This window comes from Equus quagga, chromosome 8 (assembly GCF_021613505.1).
Source record: "Equus quagga isolate Etosha38 chromosome 8, UCLA_HA_Equagga_1.0, whole genome shotgun sequence".
Taxonomy (NCBI): domain Eukaryota; kingdom Metazoa; phylum Chordata; class Mammalia; order Perissodactyla; family Equidae; genus Equus; species Equus quagga.
Window position 1 is genome coordinate 35,545,852 of NC_060274.1, and position 17,830 is coordinate 35,563,681.

The 17,830-nt window shown below is 39.3% G+C and overlaps 1 protein-coding gene across 1 annotated transcript in view; it reads right to left on the reverse strand.

The window, feature by feature from the left end:
* The window catches only part of AMPH (amphiphysin), a 226,590-nt gene that overhangs the window by 44,276 nt on the left and 164,484 nt on the right, over positions 1-17,830 (reverse strand). The window contains exon 12 of the mRNA XM_046670061.1: positions 354-470. Within this exon, the coding sequence (XP_046526017.1) occupies positions 354-470 (117 nt within the window). The remainder of the gene's footprint in view (positions 1-353; positions 471-17,830) is intronic.

The following is a 17,830-nucleotide window of genomic DNA, read 5'->3' on the forward strand; positions in this document are numbered from 1 at the left end:
AAGGAAGCCATAAAATGTATCGTCCAAACCTGGACAGTTCTGAGGGCAAAAGGGAACACTATTATTAATTACTCTGAGATAGACAATTCTTGGGCAAACTGGAATGTCTGGTTATCCAGCTCTACAGACAGGGAATGTTAATAGTATGAGGAGGTTTGGAATAATTGCTATTGGTGAGGTCCTCTTTCTACCCTTCCTTACCATTAGGAAATACTTTTCAACCAAAAAGAAACAAAAGTAAATAGTCATTTGAAAGGGAGAGGGGTCATGGAAATGCACCTGTTAGCTTACTGAGCTTATTAAAGTCAATGAAGTATCATCCTCAAACATCAAAAAAAAACCCCACTTGATACCTGAGACATGGGTGAGTGGGTCACTCCGGCAGAACCCGCAGACACTACTTCAGGCTTGAAAGGGTCAAAGTCCAGATCCAACAAAGTCTCCTCTTTCTTCACCTCGGGAACTTCATTCTGTCAAAATAAAACAAAACAAAACATGCAATAGCTTGATTCTGATAAGACTTCATGATAATACCCCATGTATAATCCTTTAATATCATCTCATATCTTGAAAGCATGCTTTGATGGTTTACCATTTAGGTGGCTTATCCATATTCTCCTAGAGTCACTAGCTAAATGTGACGAGAGGGGAAATAACCAGCTCTGGTCAAATATAACCTAAGACACCTGGGAACATGGCCCAGAATCCAGTTCCTGTCCACTGTCCAGCTCCAAGTCCAGCCAACAAAGACAATGTCTGAGAGATGTATCCCAAAGCCACCAAGATCCAAGCTATCTCCTTCTCTGCTAGTTCATAAATCTCAGATCAAGAATACAGATGACCACATAGACAAAATGGACCAAGGCTTGGACCCATCACAGTAACCACAGTGGTGACATTACTCCGTAAAGCTAAAATTTAAAAAGGAAGAGATCACTATCTACTGTTGACCACATCCCACCTGCCTCATCCCCTCAGAGGTACCCTATCCCTTGACTTAGTTATCATATGATCCACTCTTCATCCATAATATTGTTTGTCTCCACTGTATGTATGAAGGAAGGAGAGTGAAAGGGAGGGAGAGAAGGAGACAGAGAGAATCATGTCCCCTAATCTTTCCTGCAAAATGAGCTCCCACTCCAATAACATTCTTGGAGAAGGTAAATCAAATAAGACAGAGAATGAAAGTGTTGCTATTATAATAGCAAAAAGATTCTAATACTAAACATTAACATTTGTTCATTTATTGCAGTATCATGGTATACAGGAAAATAATACGGGCTTGAAGTTGGCCTAACCCAGGCTCACGTTACACAGTAAGGGGCACAGTTGAAAGAAAGTCCCCACAAACTACACCGCAGTGAAGAGAATCGGGGTCCCACACAATTCAAGTTACATGTATTTGGTATTTGATATGTCCACTCATTGTCTAAAAATTGAAAGATCACAACAATAGATAAAGTATTATATAAGAATACAGATGTTTAAAGAAAGATTTTAAAGAACAGGAGTTATTTTAATTAATATTGGTCATACACATAAAAATTTCAAAACTTAGAAACGTATGAAAAGCTTGGGAGCATAAGATAACACTTTTCTTAGTACATCTGCACTCAGTGTAGAAGGAAATGCTTGGACATCATATATCGTAAATCATGCAATTAGTCTTGAGTTACCTATTTAGCAGCATGATTACTCCCATATACTTTTGAAAATTTGACAAGGATAATGCTCTTCTGAGATCCCTCTTTCTTTAAAAGTTACCATCACAAAACTGTCAACTGATTCCCTTGGCCCCTATTCAAAATCTCTGTAAGTTTTGTTTTTCACCAACTTTTATGTTGGCACAAATTATATTTTTCAAATTATGCAAACACTTATATTACACTTAGAATGTGCTTGGCACTGTTCTAAGAACTTTATACACATGAACATTAATTCATGTTAACGCACTTTGCTGCAGTCTAATGACGACAACACCATTATCGCCTTTAAAGAATTGCTTTTCTACATTCCCCAAACTGCATTTTACCTGCATTGTCTAATCCTTAAAAAAAATCATGGGGCAGATGGCATCATTTCCCCATTTTAGGATGAGGAGAATGGGCTAAACGAGGTTATATTATCCCGGGTTCCTCAGCTGCAATGCCGTTGACACAGGACCACGCACAGCCAGATACATTTGACTCCAGGGCTACTCCAGGTTTCTGCTGAGACCCGGTCCCACATTTCCCAAACAGTTTGGGACCCCAAGGATCTGCAGAGGAATTCTTGACATTTTGCAAGTTCTCCATGAAAATTTAGCCCACACAAATATCCCCATTAGTCCCTTATGAGCCTAACGGATCCTCTTCGGGAATATCAAATGGGAATTTAGAGATGAAGGATGAACATAGGCGTTAGATTGTAATGAGCTATGCTGAGACCTTTATTGAGATAAATCTAGGTTTGTACCCCAATTTTGCCACTTGCTTGCTGTCTCTGTCGAGCAATTAATTAATTCAGCTTCTTTGAGCCTCTATTTCTTCACGCAGAAAATGAAAGTGATAATACCTAGTAAGATCATCATGAATAATAAAGACAATAAATGCACTATACACAATATAAGAGAAATACTCAAAATGGAAATGAAAGCTATGTTGTTATTAGTTACTATTAGTAATGATGTATAGGTGTGTAAAATTACTGTCATGAAATATCCATAATACCAGTTTGGGTGACTTCAAAATGTGCAGCTGGCTTCTTCAGGCTCAATTTCTATGTGGTTTTGCTCCCTTAACCTTGAATGTTATCCCTCAAGGCACTTACATCAAAGTGTGATTTGATACAGCTACAAAAAGACCAAAAAAGGGTTGCCTGTTTATGTAGCATCCCTTCATAAAGGGCAGAGAAGTACTCACAACTCTGTCATTACATGTTGAAACACAGTCACATGTAATTTCCCTTAACATAACAAAAGGAAACTTTTCTCATTCCTTTCACCTACATCAGCATTAGAGTAGGTCTGATGTGGTCCCAACATGCTTGATCTTAAGTACTGTTTTGCCATCAGAAGTCTGGGAAATGGGACCTGGAATGTGCTCCTAAGGAAGGAGATGTGGAAACCACAGTGGGGAGATATATTCAATGGGAAATTACTACCCATTATAATAATCTTCTGTGCTATACTTCATGAAGAGTCTTCTGCTAGGGAGTTCTATGTTTACAATTAAGGGACCAGATTTCTTCCAGTAGAGGTGTACAATTTAAGCATAATCCTTATGCCTAGCCTTGCCATGGCCTCATGATAGATGGAGTTTACTTCCTTATCCCTTGGCTTGAGATCGACCAGGTGTCATGCTTTGGCCAGAGGATGTTAGTGAATATACGTAAACAAGACTACAAAGGTGCATGTATGGCTGACTTGCTTTTTTTGTATCCCTGCCATTCACCAAGAAATGTACAAGCTTTGGGTGGCCACTGGCCAAGGAGGATGGGAGACACATGGAGCACACCTGGACCCATTATAACTAAATTTTTCAAATCCAGTGTTAAAGAGAAATTCTGAAAAGTGGCCAAAGAAAAAAGAAATGTCACTTACAGAGGAACGACATAAGAATAATAGCAGATTTAGCACCAGAAATAATGTAAGCAAAAAGACAGTGGAGCAATATCTTTGAAGTACTGACAGAAAGTAACTGCGAACTTAGAATTTTATGCACCTTGAAAATATTTTTAAAAAACAAAAATGAGATGAAAATTTTTTCAGACATACAAAAGCAGCAAGAATTCATCACCATCACATCCATACTACAACTAATGTGAAAGGATATTTCTCAGGCAGAAGAAATAATCCAAGATGGAAATATGGATCCACACAAGGGAATGAAGAGCACAAGAAATGGTACCTACATAGGTAAGCAACTGATTACTTAAATAAAAATAATAATTTAAGTAAGCAACTGATTGCTTAAATAAAAATAATATAAGTGAAGTTCATAACACAGGTGAAAGCAAAATGCATGGCAAAAAAAGGACAAAAACCAGAAGAGAAGAAAAGTAAGTATACAATTGTGAGCTTCTTGTACTATACCTGATATGGTATACTACCATTTGAAGGTAGACTCTAACACTTAAAATGTATACTTTAAGCCCTTAACCATTAAAATAACAAAATAGCAAATTATAGCTAATAAACAAAGAAATAAAAGAGAATAATAAAAATGATTAGTCCAAAAGAAGGCTTTTATAAAACATAGGTAGAAGGGTTAAAACAGATGTGACAATAGAAAACAAATATCAAGGTGCTAGATTTAAGCTTCATCATGTGAATAATCACCTTAAATGAAAATGGTCTAAATAATATAACGACAGGCAGAGATTATCAGACTAGATTCAAAAAGCAAAACTCAACTAGGTAACTGCCTACAAGAAACTACCTTCAAATACAGAGATACAAACAGGTTAACAGTAAAGGATGAAAAAGATACTATGCCAATTTAACCAAAAGAAAGCTGGAATAGTTACATGAACATCAAAGTAGGTTTCAAATCAAAGGATATTACCAGGGTTAAAGAAGGTCATTTCCTGATATAAAAAGAAGTCAATTCCTAAACATTTATGCATTCGATTTTAGAGCTTTAAAATACATGAAGCAGGGGCTGGCCTGGTGGCACAGCAGTTAAGTGTGTATGTTCTGCTTCAGTGGCCCAGCGTTTGCCGGTTCAGATCCTGGGTGTGGACACGGCACTGCTTGGCAAGCCATGCTGTGGTAAGCATCCCACATATAAAGTAGAGGAAGACGGGCACGGATGTTAGCTCAGGGCCAGTATTCCTTAGCAAAAACAGGAGGATTGGCAGCAGATGTTAGCTCAAGGTTAATCTTCCAAAAGAAAAAAATACATGAGTCAAAACCAAGAAAACTGCAATACAAAATAGAAAAATGTACAACTTTGTAGGGGAGATTTCAATAGTCCTCTTTCAATAACTGAAAGAACAAGTAGAGAGAAAATCAGCAAGTTATAAAAGATAAAGACAAGACTATGACCCAATTTGACCTAATTTACACTTATAAAACATGCCACACAACAGCAGAACACACATTCTTTTCAAGTGTGCATGAAACATGAAACATGACAGACAGTATTCTGGGACATAAAAAATTCTCAATAAATTTAAAAACATTCAAATCACACAAAGTATGTTCTCTGACTACACTGGAATTAACTTAGAAATCAGTTACAGAATTATCTCTGGAAAATCCATAAAAATTTGGACAAGAATAATACTTTCTAAATAACCCGATGAGTCAAAGAAGAAATCAAAGGGCTGGCCCCATGGCCTAGTAGTTAAGTTCGGCACACTCCACTTCAGCAGCCCAGGTTCAGTTCCCAGGCACAGACCTACACCACGAGTTGGCGGCCATGCTGTGGTGGTGACCCACATACAAAATAGAGAAAGAGTGGGACAGATGTTAGCTCAGGCCAAATCTTCCTCATGCAAAGAGAGGAAGATTGGCAACAGATATTGACTCAGGGTGAATCTTCCTCAGCAAAAAGAAGAATAAGAAGAAACTGAAGTGAAAATCAGAAAAGATTTTGAGCTGAATGAAAATAAAAACAGTATACCAAAATTTGTGAGATGCTGCTAAAGCAGTACTTGGGGGAAAATTTACAGCACTAAACCCCATATAAGAAAAGAAGAAAGCTTTCCGATCAATAACCTCAGCTTCTACCTTGCAAACTGGGGGGGGGGAAACACAGAGCAAATAAAACTCTAAATAGAAATGGGGAAAATTATACATATCAGAGTGGAAATTTATGAAATAGAAAACAAGCTAGGGGGCGGGCCCGGTAGCACTGCAGTTAAGTTTGCACATTCCACTTCTCGGCGGTCCAGGGTTCACCCACCGGTTTGGATCCCGGGTGAGGACATGGCACTGCTTGGCACACCATGCTGTGGTAGGCGTCCCACATATAAAGTAGAGGAAGATGGGCATGGATGTTAGCTCAGGACCAGTCCTCCTCAGCAAAAAGAGGAGGATTAGTGGCAGATGTTAGCTCAGGGCTAATCTTCCTCAAAAAAAAAAAAAAATGAAAAGAAAAGAAAACAAGAGAGGCAATGAGTATCAATAAACCCAAAAGGTAGAGCTTTGAGAAGATTAATAAAATTGATAAGCCTCTAGCCAGAGTGATAAGGGGGAGAAAATAAAAAAAAAAAAACAGAGAGGGCACAAATTACCAATATCAAGAATGAGAGAGGGGGCATCACCACTGATACTAAAAGGAATAATAAGGAACTATTATGAGTCACTTTATTCCAGCATGTTTGACAATTTAGATGAAACAGACAAATTTCCTGAGAAACGCAAATTCTTAAAGCTCACTCAAAAAGAAACAGATGAACTGAATTGCTCTCTATCTATTAAAGGAATTGAATTTATAGTTTAAAACATTTGTCCACAAAAAAACAACCCTGCAGGCCCAGATGGCTTCTCTGGTGAATTCTACCAAACATTTAAGGAAGAAAAAATACCAGTCCTACACAATCTTTTCTGGAAAATGGAAGAGGAGCTAACACCTCCCAATTCATTCTATGAGGAAGCATTACCCTGGTACTAAAATCAGAAAAAGACTTTAAAAAAACAAAAACACCCCATGGACTAATACTCCTCATGAACACAGGTGCAAAAATTTTAGAGAAAGCTTTAGCAAATTGAATAAAAATATATATAAAAATATAACGCATCATGACCAAATGCGGTTTATCTCAGGAATGCATCATGGATTTACCATTTGAGAACCAATGGATGTGATTAATTCATCATATTAACTCAGTAAAAAAGAAAACTCATATGATCATCTTCATAGATGTATAAAAAGTATTTGAGAAAATCCAAATGCATTCCTGTTCAAAAGTCTCAACAAAGTAGGGAAAAAAGGCAACTTCCTCAAACTGATAAAGGGTATCTACGGAAACTTACACCTATCATCATGTTTAATAATGAAAGACTGGATGCTTTTCCCCTAAGATCAAGACAAGGATGACTGCTTCATACTTCTATTCAACATCATACTGGCAGTACTAACAGTGAAATAAGGGAGGAAAAACAAAAAAAAGCTATCTAGATTAGAAAGAAAAAAGTAAAACTATCTTTACTCTCAGAAGATATGATGATCTATCTAGAAAATCCAGTGAAATATACAAAAGGCTAAAGGAACTAATATTGAGTTTAGCAAGGCTGCAGGATATAGCATCAATATTAGAAAACTCAGTTGTGGGGCCGGCCCGGTGGCACAGCGGTTAAGTGGGCACATTCTGCTTCGGCAGCCCAGGGTTTGCTGGCTCAGATCCCAGGTGGGGACATGGCACCCCTTGTCAAGCCATGCTGTGGCAGGCATCCCACATATAAAGCAGAGGAAGATGGGCACAGATGTTAGCTCAGGGCCAGTCTTCCTCAGCAAAAAGAGGAGGATTGGCAGCGGATGTTAGCTCAGGGCCAATCTTCCTCAAAAACAAACAAACAAAACAAAAAAACCCCAGTTGTACTTATACATAAGAGTAGGAACATCCAGAAACTAAAACTTTAAAAATATGATTTATAATAGCACTAAAAGTATGAAATACTTACAGATCAACTCAACAAAAAATGTGAAACACCAATACACTGAATACTACAAAACACGGCAAAGATCAATTAAAGAGGATCTTAATAAAGGGAGAGACATACTGTGTTTATTGGTAAGATAAGTCAATATTATTAAGATGTCAATGCTCCCCAAATTGATCTATAGATTTGAGGCAATACCCACCAATATCCATACTGAGTTGAATACTGTATGCCCCCCTGCCCCGCCACCCCCTGCAAAATTCATGCCCATCAGGAACCTGTGAATGTGACCTATTTGGCAATAGGGTTTTTGCAGATGTAACGAAGTTAAGATGAGGTCAAAGTGGATTAGGATGGGCCTTAATTCAATGACTGCTCTCCTTATAAGAACAGGGAAAGCTGGATAAAGACACACAGGAGAATGTCATGTAAAGATACAGAGCACCCACACACACAGGGAAAAGGCAGTGTGATGACAGAGGTAGAGACTGGGATGATGTATCTAGATACCAGTGAACACCAAGGATTGCCAGCAACCACTAGAAGCTAGGAGAAAGGCAAGAACAGATCCTCCCAAGAAACTTCAGAGGGAGCACAACCCTGCTGACACCTTGATCTCAGATTTCTAGCTTCCAGAACAATGAGAGAATAAATGTCTGTCGTTTTAAGCCACTCAGTTTGTGGCACTTTGTTGCAACAGCCTAGGAATCTAATTCAATATCCCAAAAGGTGTTGTAGAAATTTACAAATTGATTCTCAAATTCATATGGAAATTCAAAGGCCCTAGAATAGCCAAAAAAAGTCTGAAAAAAGGATAACAAAGTTGAAGGACTAAGCCTATCTAATTTTAAGACAGGATAAAGTGACTGATCAAAATAGTGTGGTACTGGCATAAGGGAGGCAAAGAGATCAATGGAAAACCACAGTCTAGAAATAGACACACACCTGTGGACAACTGATGTTCCACAAAGGTACGAAGGCAACTCAGTAGAATAAGGAGAGACTTTTCAACAATTCTCCATCCATATGTAAAGAAAGAAACTTCGAGCCATACTTTGCACCATATACAAAAATTAACTCTAAATTGGTCACAGACCTAAATGCAACACCTAAAGCCATAAAACTTCCAGGAGAAAACCTTTGTGACCTTAGGTTGAGCAAAGATCTTTTTTGATGTGACATGAAATGTATATTTCATAAAAAATCAAATGGATAAATTGCACTTCATCAAGATAAAAATCTCCTGCTCTTCACAAGATACTGTTAAGAGAACGACAGAACAAACCACACACTAGGAGAAAATATTTGCAAATCATACATCTGATAAGAGACTTGTATCCAGAATATATAAAGAATTCTCAAAACTTGATCAAATAAATTAATAAATAATTACACGAGCAAAAGTTGTTCATAGACACTTCACCAATGAAGATATACAAATGTAATAATGTTCTCCAGACTCATCCATGTTGTGGCAAATGGCAGGATTTACTTCTTTTTTAAGACTGAATACTATTCCATTAAATATACATACCACATTTTCTTGATCCATCCATCAATGGACACTCAGGTTGTTTCCATAATTTGGCTATTGTAAATAATGCTGCAGTGAACATGGGAGTGCAGATGTCTCTTCGAGATACTGATTTCATTTACATTTATTTTGAATATAGACCCAGAAGTGGGATTGCTGGATCATAAAGTAGTTCTGTTTTTAATTTTTTGAGAAACTTCCATACTTTTTCTATAATGATTGTACAAATTTATATTCCCCCCAACTGAGTACAAGTGTTCCCTTTTCTCCACATCCTCATCAATACTTACCTCTGGTCTTTTTGATAACAGCCATTCTAATGGGTGTGAGGTGGTATCTCATTGTGGTTTTGATTTGCATTTCCCTGATCATTAGTGATGTTGAGCACCTTTTCATATGCCTGTTGGCCATACATATATCTTCTTTGGAGCAATGTCCATTCAGGTCCTTTGCCATTTCTTAATCCAATTATTTGTTTTTTTGCTATTGAGTTGTATGAGCTCCTTATATATTTTGGATACTAACATTTTATCAAATACATAGTTTGCAAAAATTTTCTCCCATTCCTTAGGCTGCCTTTTTGCTCTCTTGATTGTTTTCTTGGGTGTACAGAAGGTTTTTATGCTAAGAAAAATAAGCCAGACACAGAAAGACAAATACTGCATGGTCTCACTTATATGTGAAGTCTAAAATAGTCAAACTCATAGAAGCAGAGAGTAGAATGGTAGTTGCAGGGGCCGGGGGAGGGGGAGAAGAGGAGATGTTTATCAAGGAGTATAAAGTTTCAGTTATGCAAATCCTAGAGATCTAATGGTCAGCATGGTGACTGCCATTAAAAATAATGTTCTATATACTTGAAATTTGCCCAGAGGATAGCTCGTAAGTGCTCTCATATCATCAACGTCAACAACAACAAAAAGAAGGTAACAAGGTGAGGAGATGGGTATGTCAATTACCTGGATTGGGAAAATTAGCTCACAATGTGTACATATATCAAAGCATCAAGTTGTATACCTTTGTTACATACAATTTAAATTTGTCAATTATATCTCAATACAGCTGGGGAAAAAAAGACATACGGATGTTAAACAACTACATGAAAAGATGACTAACATCATTAGTCATTAGGGAAATGCAAATTAAAATCACAATGAAATACCACTATACACCTACTGGAATGGCCAAAATTAAAAAGAGTAATCATACTAAGTGTTGGAAAAGATGTGGAGGAACTGGAACTCATACAATTCTGATGGAAACATAAGTCTAACTACTTAGAAAAGTTTGGCAGTTTCTTAAAAGGTTAAACTTATTCCTACCATATGATCCAGCCATACACCCCTAGGTATTTACCCAAGAGAAATGGAAGTGTGTGTACACACAAAGACTTGTATACAAATGTTCCTGGCACCTTTATGTACAACAGCCAAAAATTGAAAACAATTCAAATATCCATCAATAGATGAAAAGAAAAACTGTGATAGATCCATACAATGGGACACCACTCGGCAATAAGAAGGAAAAAACTACAGATACATGCTACAACCTGGATGACTCCCATAACAATTATGTTGAACAAAAGGGGCCAGACCAAAAAGGGTACATACTGTATAATCCCATTTAAGTAAAATTCCAGGAAATGCAAACTAATGTGTGGTGACAGAAAGAAGATCAGTGTTTGCCTGGAGATGGTGCAGTGTGTGGGGAGGGGCAGGAGGGATTACAAAGCAACACAAGGAAATTTTTGACAGATACCTTCCTTATCTTGACACTGGTGATGGTTTCATGGGTGTAAACGTATGTCAAAACTTATCAAAATGTATGCCTTAAATATGTACAGTTTATCGTATGTCAATCATACATCAATAAAGCTGATTAACAAAAGAAAAAAGAAGAAAATATCCTAACAATAGGAGATTGCTTAAACATACTACAGCACATCCTCAGAATAACATAGTGCTCTACTGCAATTTAAAATGATGCAATACAGATTAAATTGACACGAAAATATCTCTGCTATGTTTGTAGTAAAGAAATCACAAATTACAAAACTGATATACAACGATCAAATTTCCAAAAATACACCTTTCAGTCACTATTTAAAGAGAAAGAAAATGTGGCATTATATAAATTAAATTAGTAAGAGTAGTTTTTGCTGGAAAATAGAAATATACTTCCTTTTTTACTTTTTGCTTCTCTGTAATTTACTAAATTTTCTATATGAACCATGCATTCTTTGGGTATTATTATTTTTTTTCGAGGAAGATCAGCCCTGGGCTAACATCTGCCAATCCTTCTCTTTTTTCTGAGGAAGACTGGCCCTGAGCTAACATCTGTGCCCATCTTCCTCTACGTTATATGTGGGACACCTACCACAACATGGCTTGCCAAGCGGTGCCATGTCCACACCCGGGATCCAAACCAGCAAACCCCAGGCCACCAAAGCAGAATGTGCACACTAAACCACTGCGCAACCTGGCCAGCCCTGGGTATTATTTTCATAAGCATGTCTGGTAACAGAGATTTCATCTTATAGCTTAGCCACAAAATATTCAGGAATAACACTTATAGTCTCCAAACCATCCCCCAAGGCTGCTCACAGATAGACAGACACACACACACACACCCCCCCCATAATGATTTATCCTGCCCCCCGGCCCAAAGCCCCTCCAACATATGGTTGTATATCCTAGTTATAAGTCCTTCTAGTTCTTCCATGTGAGCTGCTGCCACAGCACAGCAACTGACAGAGTGGTGGTGTGCTTCCACGACCAGGAAGCGAACCTAGGCCGCCCAAGCGGTGATAGCACCAAACTTTAACCATTAGGCCATCAGGGCTGGCCCAATGACTTCTTAGTCATAACACAACACTACAGTGAGCCAGATTACAGGGAGGCCACAGGTATCACTTCTTCCAAAGAGTTTTTTCCATTTTTTTCTTTCATTAAACCTATTTTGAGAACATTTACTATATCCCAGGTATTGTGCTGGACATTTATCTCATAACTTCCCAATGAGGCAGGGGAGTTTGGATAAGGATGCTCAAGACAGAGAGGATAAATAAAGTTTTTAGGAAGAAGGGCAATTGGGAGTTGTTTTTCTTATAATAAAATGCCTTTTACTGAAAGGGCACAAAATAATTTACAATTTTTATCAGTGAGTAAAACAGCATTTTATCAGTAATTATGATGAAGTAGTGGCCCAAGGAAATTTAACTTTGTGGTTGGAAGCCTATGATAAGACCCCTGTGGATGGGTACGCTGTAGTCAATACAAATAATGGTAATGACTATAGGACACTGACACGGTTCAAGAGTTTTATATTTGCAATCTTAAGGGGACATCTTTCAAACATTTAAAATGATGTTTTCAAGATTTCATTGCACAAGTTTATTATATATAAAACTTAAAAAAGAATATAATGAATGCCCATTTACCCATGACCTAGACTCGTCAATTTTTATCTTGTTGCCACATTGGTTTCATGTGCTGACTCCCATCTACACAATCCTGCAATACCATAACAAGCTGACACAAAATAAACTAAACGTTCTGGGGAACTGTTTTCCTAGGTTTTTTGTTCGTTTGCTTGCTTGCTTTTTACCGGAACCAGTTGGTAGACTACAAACTTATTCTTAGCGTAGCATGCCATGAGTTTTGCTCATTGCCCTCACATATACTATGACTAAGAGTGTAAAGTTGTCAGTAATGAGAATAGACATGGCAGGGAAGACCGATCAGGCCTCCGCTTACAATGAGGTTCTGTTAAGACTAGTGGACGGACAAGTGGCTAGAAGACCCTTCTAGCACTATCCAGGTATTTACCAATAACATCGCTGGTGTGTAACAACCTGAAAAACTTTGCTAACATCAAAAACCCAAAGAAGTTCTAAAGAACACGGGTCCTGAATATTGAGAGAAGAAAGAGTTAAAATAGATTTGCTCATTTACTGGATGTCTAGTCTCTGCTATTCTTCAGGTGCTTAAAAGGCTGGTGCACATGGACTACAGCCTTCTGCTTTCCATGTCTGCCCTGGGAGACCACAGTGGGGCAGAAAGATGACAGGCTCCTCTCTAAAGTAGGGATAATGACCTGCAAATCACAGGAACGATGGCAAAACTGGACTGAACAAGACCCTGCATATATAACAGACTCAGGAATATAGACATTCAGTAGCCATCCCCATTCTGGCTGGGGGCTCAGCCATCATTCATTCGCATGCTTCCCCATCCTGAGCTCCTTCTCTACTCCCCACTCATCCTTCGGCTCTTTCCTTTCCTCCTCCTGCTTTCCTCTCTGTGCCAGCTAACCACCACTCCCTAACCCACACCTCAAACCACATTCAAAAATACAAAAACTCAAAAAGGGTTCAATCACGAGATGCCCTATAAGGGTGTACAACAGACGATACAAAATAGGGGGAAACTGGGAGGGGTCTGGCCATTGTTAGACGCTCCAGAGTCTGAGAACCGTGGAAGGTTGTGAGGCCGAGTAACTCAATGATTGAAGAATACTGTCAGAATCCCATATGATAAACGAACTGCACGGTTTGGTTATCCCTGCTCAAGGAACGGAGCAATGCTGTGGGTGATCCACCCGGGCGATAAACTGACTGCATTTGGGCTTGAAATGCACTGTATATTTTTCTTCCTTCCAATTTTCACCTCACTAATTCTTTCTATCTTAAAAGAACATTAACATGTTTACTTTGAAAAAATATCAACTGAAAGAAGAGGCAGCTGGTCTAGAAAGATGCTACATTAAAAAGAAAAGCCATGGTGGTATTTAAAACCAGGTTACAGATACCCAGGAATGAGCAGTGCATATGCGCATAATTGCAGGCTGGCCTCATCAGGATTGTGGAGAGAAAAAGGGGCCATTTGATGACCTTATTTTCCAAGTTGAAAACCTATTTCAGTCTGATTGGCTAGGAAAAAGAGGATGATTTCATGAACTTAAAATGTAAGATGCAGTACTTGGCTGCAAAACAGAAATATAAAAGTAGCATAGTTAATGGTGCTAAATGGATCCCGACAGACACAGGATTTAAAGGCTGTGCTGAAGTCTCCCCTTCCAGCGCAGCAGGCACCCCCAACAGAAGCCATGAGAAAGGCTTGGAGGAATAAGCTTGGGTGTTCAAAAGATAATCCCTCTGGATTTGTAAATGGGAAAGCTATATCAGAGAGAGAAAAACTGCAACATCATTGTTGGGAAAAAGATTGAGGCAAAATAGTTGGGGGTATCCGCTATGAGAAAAATCCCCAAACAGGCCATCTTTTCTCCCTTCTGCCACTTGACAGGAAGATGGGCAAGCACGGACGCTGCCCCAGACCTTACACCAAAGGAGGCTCCTCCACTTTTGAGCACCTTGCTTGAAATTTTCTAAATCCTCCTCTGGTTGTGGGGACCAGCTGTGGCTGGCAGTGCCAGTGGTCAGGGCACCCCGAGTCTGCACTAGAACCTGCTTGGGCCTGGCCCCATCTCTCCTCTTTGGAGCACTCCCCGACCCTACTCCATATGGGGGGTCCATCACATGTCCCAGGAACTCTGGGGGTCACATCCACCAGGTTGTTGGGACCGTGGTGGCCAGGCTTGCTTCCAACAAGGTGGCTGGTGAGCAGTTTGCCCCTCTGGCTGGCATGGCATTTCATTTATGGAATCTCATGAGACTTGCCACCAAGATGTTGCTAACATGCTCATGTCAAGCGACTCAAACTGTTTAGGTGGACAGAGACCTCCAAAAAAATTTGCTCAGGGCCACAATCCCTAAGGAAAGCCCTGGTGAGAGGGAAGCATGAACATCTGAATTAAAGTTAAATCTTCAAGCGAGACTAGAAAGCAACTCAAAACATTCCTGGAAGAGAAAAGAAACAACCTTGCACGTATACATATCTACGTGTATACAAATGATGGCTTTTTTCGTCTTGCTCTCCTGTTAAAATCTTATTCCTATGCCACAAATTTAGTTTCCAGGGACATAATAGCTTTTAAATCCTCCTTTTTAAAATGTCTTACCAAACATCCATTTCCCAGGAACAGGGCTTTTTGGGGAAGGGGAGATTGTCTGGGAAACTCTGATTTAAACAAATAGGGCTTTTGCTGCAGAATTTCTCAGAGCCTTGAACGTGCTGACATGAACTATGAAAAAGCAAAAGGGGATGCAGCCCCTCCCAGCCTCATATGACCAAGGACCCCCTTTTCCCAGCATCTTATGGGAATAGAAGGAAAATGTGGTTTTAAAAGAATAATGCAGGAAAACACACACACATATACACACAGGATGTCTATTAGGTGTCTGGGAGAGAAAAATAGAGAAGGATGGGTTCATCCTTTGGCAGGTCCATTTCTGTATACAGCTTTTTGAGCTTGACACTCAAGCATCTTCCGGTAAGCGGGTAAGGATATTTCCCAAAGATTCTGAGATGTATTTAAGGTTTGGGCCATTAGAGGGCTCTGTAGGCCTGACCGATTTCTGTTTCCAATCCCAGGACACACTCAAGAGAATCATCGCTGTAATGAGGAACACAAATCCATCAGAGATGAGGAACATTGCAATCATCACATTTTGAGCTTCTGGGTGGGATTAATACAAATGCTTTTCCTCCCCATACAGCATATGATAAAAATAGCCAAATGGGGACATAAACCTATCTGTTAAATATAGAATGACCCATTAAATATTTTTTAAATATTAAAATAAAATTTAGATGGACCACTCTCTATTATTACAATATATGTGTCTGGGAGAAACCTTTTCAGATACATCTGAGCTGTCTAGCTTTCAATATTCTGCTTCCTCGCAGCTGACATTTCATTTTCTCCTGGCATTTCTATTTATTCTTTTTCATCATTTCTCTGTGCATGTCCAAAAACATTACTGTCCAGATGAGACAAACCATTCATTTACAATACATATCTTGATGGACAATCTTATCAACACATAAACTACTATACGCATACATGTGTGTGTGAGTCCAACAGCCCTAAATACGGAACATTTTAAGTCACACTATTTTTAAAGGGAGCAGTTATAAATGGTCAGTCATGACATACACTTGACTCAAATAGATATTTCCCTGGAAGAAATCTGTTCATTCACTGTGGTAGTTTGTTCATGGCCACAAATTTGTACCACATGGAAATCCTGATGGCCTAAAACTGGTTCTCACAACGTGGTCCCAAGAGCAGTGGCATCAACATCACCTTGTTAGCAAAGCAGATTCTTGGTCCCCACCCCAGATCTGCCGAATCAGAGTCTCTGCTAGTTGGGACCCAAAAGGCTAAAGTAACACAAAATGGCTCTATTGATATCTACAGAGGAAACTGTCAAGACGCTTCAGGAAAAGGCAGCATCTGTAAATTTGTAAAGAAAGCTAGATTACATCACTCGATAAGTGAGAAAACAGACTGAAATATAAATCACTGCTTCATTCTCTCTCTTGACATCAGGACGTGAGACTAACAGCCACTGAGTCAACACAAATGCTTCAAGTCATACACTGTGGTCCACCTGCTAGAGCTAGATTGCTTCTCAGATTCAGCAAAAATGACAGAAACCCCCTTCTGCCTCCTCCCCAGATTAAAACAATACAACATAAATGCAGGTGAACCCCCAAAATGCATCCCCATAAAGTCTCTGGCGGTCAGTTTTTGCAAAATCACCTGGCAGACTAACGGACATGACACACAGCCAGTAAGTTATAAAAGGTACTGGTGGAGGGGTGCTTTTCCTTCCCTTCCCAACAGCCTTGGAGTCGTGCATTCAGACGAGGCAAGCTGGGGCCGGTGGCTCTACCAGCTGATGGCGTCACTGCAGCAGCCACAGCTGGAGATGGTTCTGCTTTGAAAGGTGGGTCCTCTCCCTCTCTTTCAACTCTTCACTTTTCCCATCACTCTCACTCAACAATACCAGCAAAAGTTAATGCTCCTAGAAGTACATAGGGGCCTCTTCTGGTATTTGTAATTTTAAAATGTGCTTTCATTCTTTTTTTTTTTCCGTCACCATGAAGGACCCTTAGATGAGTTAGGAAACTGCAAATAAAGAAACATTTTAAAGAAAGAATCCCATCTTTATTTCAGAACTAGTGATACATTTTCTCTACTTCGGCTGCCTTAAATGCTAAATGGAAATGTTGTCAGCTAAGTACACAAGGCTTCTAGGTGACCACATTCTCGATTTGTGATGGAATTGAGAAGGTGTTCTTGGAGGGTCCCAGTGAAAGCAACTTGAGTAAGGGTATTATCACCGTCCGACACACTCACTTCGAAAACTGATGCAGCAAAAAAGAGAACGAAGCTGAGCTGTTAGCAGACACAAATGGCCAGCACGACTTGGAAATGAGAACCATTCAAGTTTGATGCCAGGCAACTGGCAGATGCAGGGACAGATCATTTGGCTCTAAGACAGCTACCCCTGGTGGCCTCTGTGTTTCCACAGACATAATTGTCCATGCACTGATAACCATGCTATTCCCCCTCCTAAAACGAGCTGCTAAATCACATTTCAGGCCTGAGTTAGCTCATCAAATTCAGCATCTCGTACAAACAACAGGAGGCAAACAATCACTAAAGCATGGTACCTACTGATAAATGCTCTTGAAAGGGATGATAAACGATTTGCCACCGCGCTGCTCCTGACTTCTTATTTTCTGAGCTCCCTGTTACTAGTACATTATTTCCATTACCATCAACAGTATGTGACTGTAATT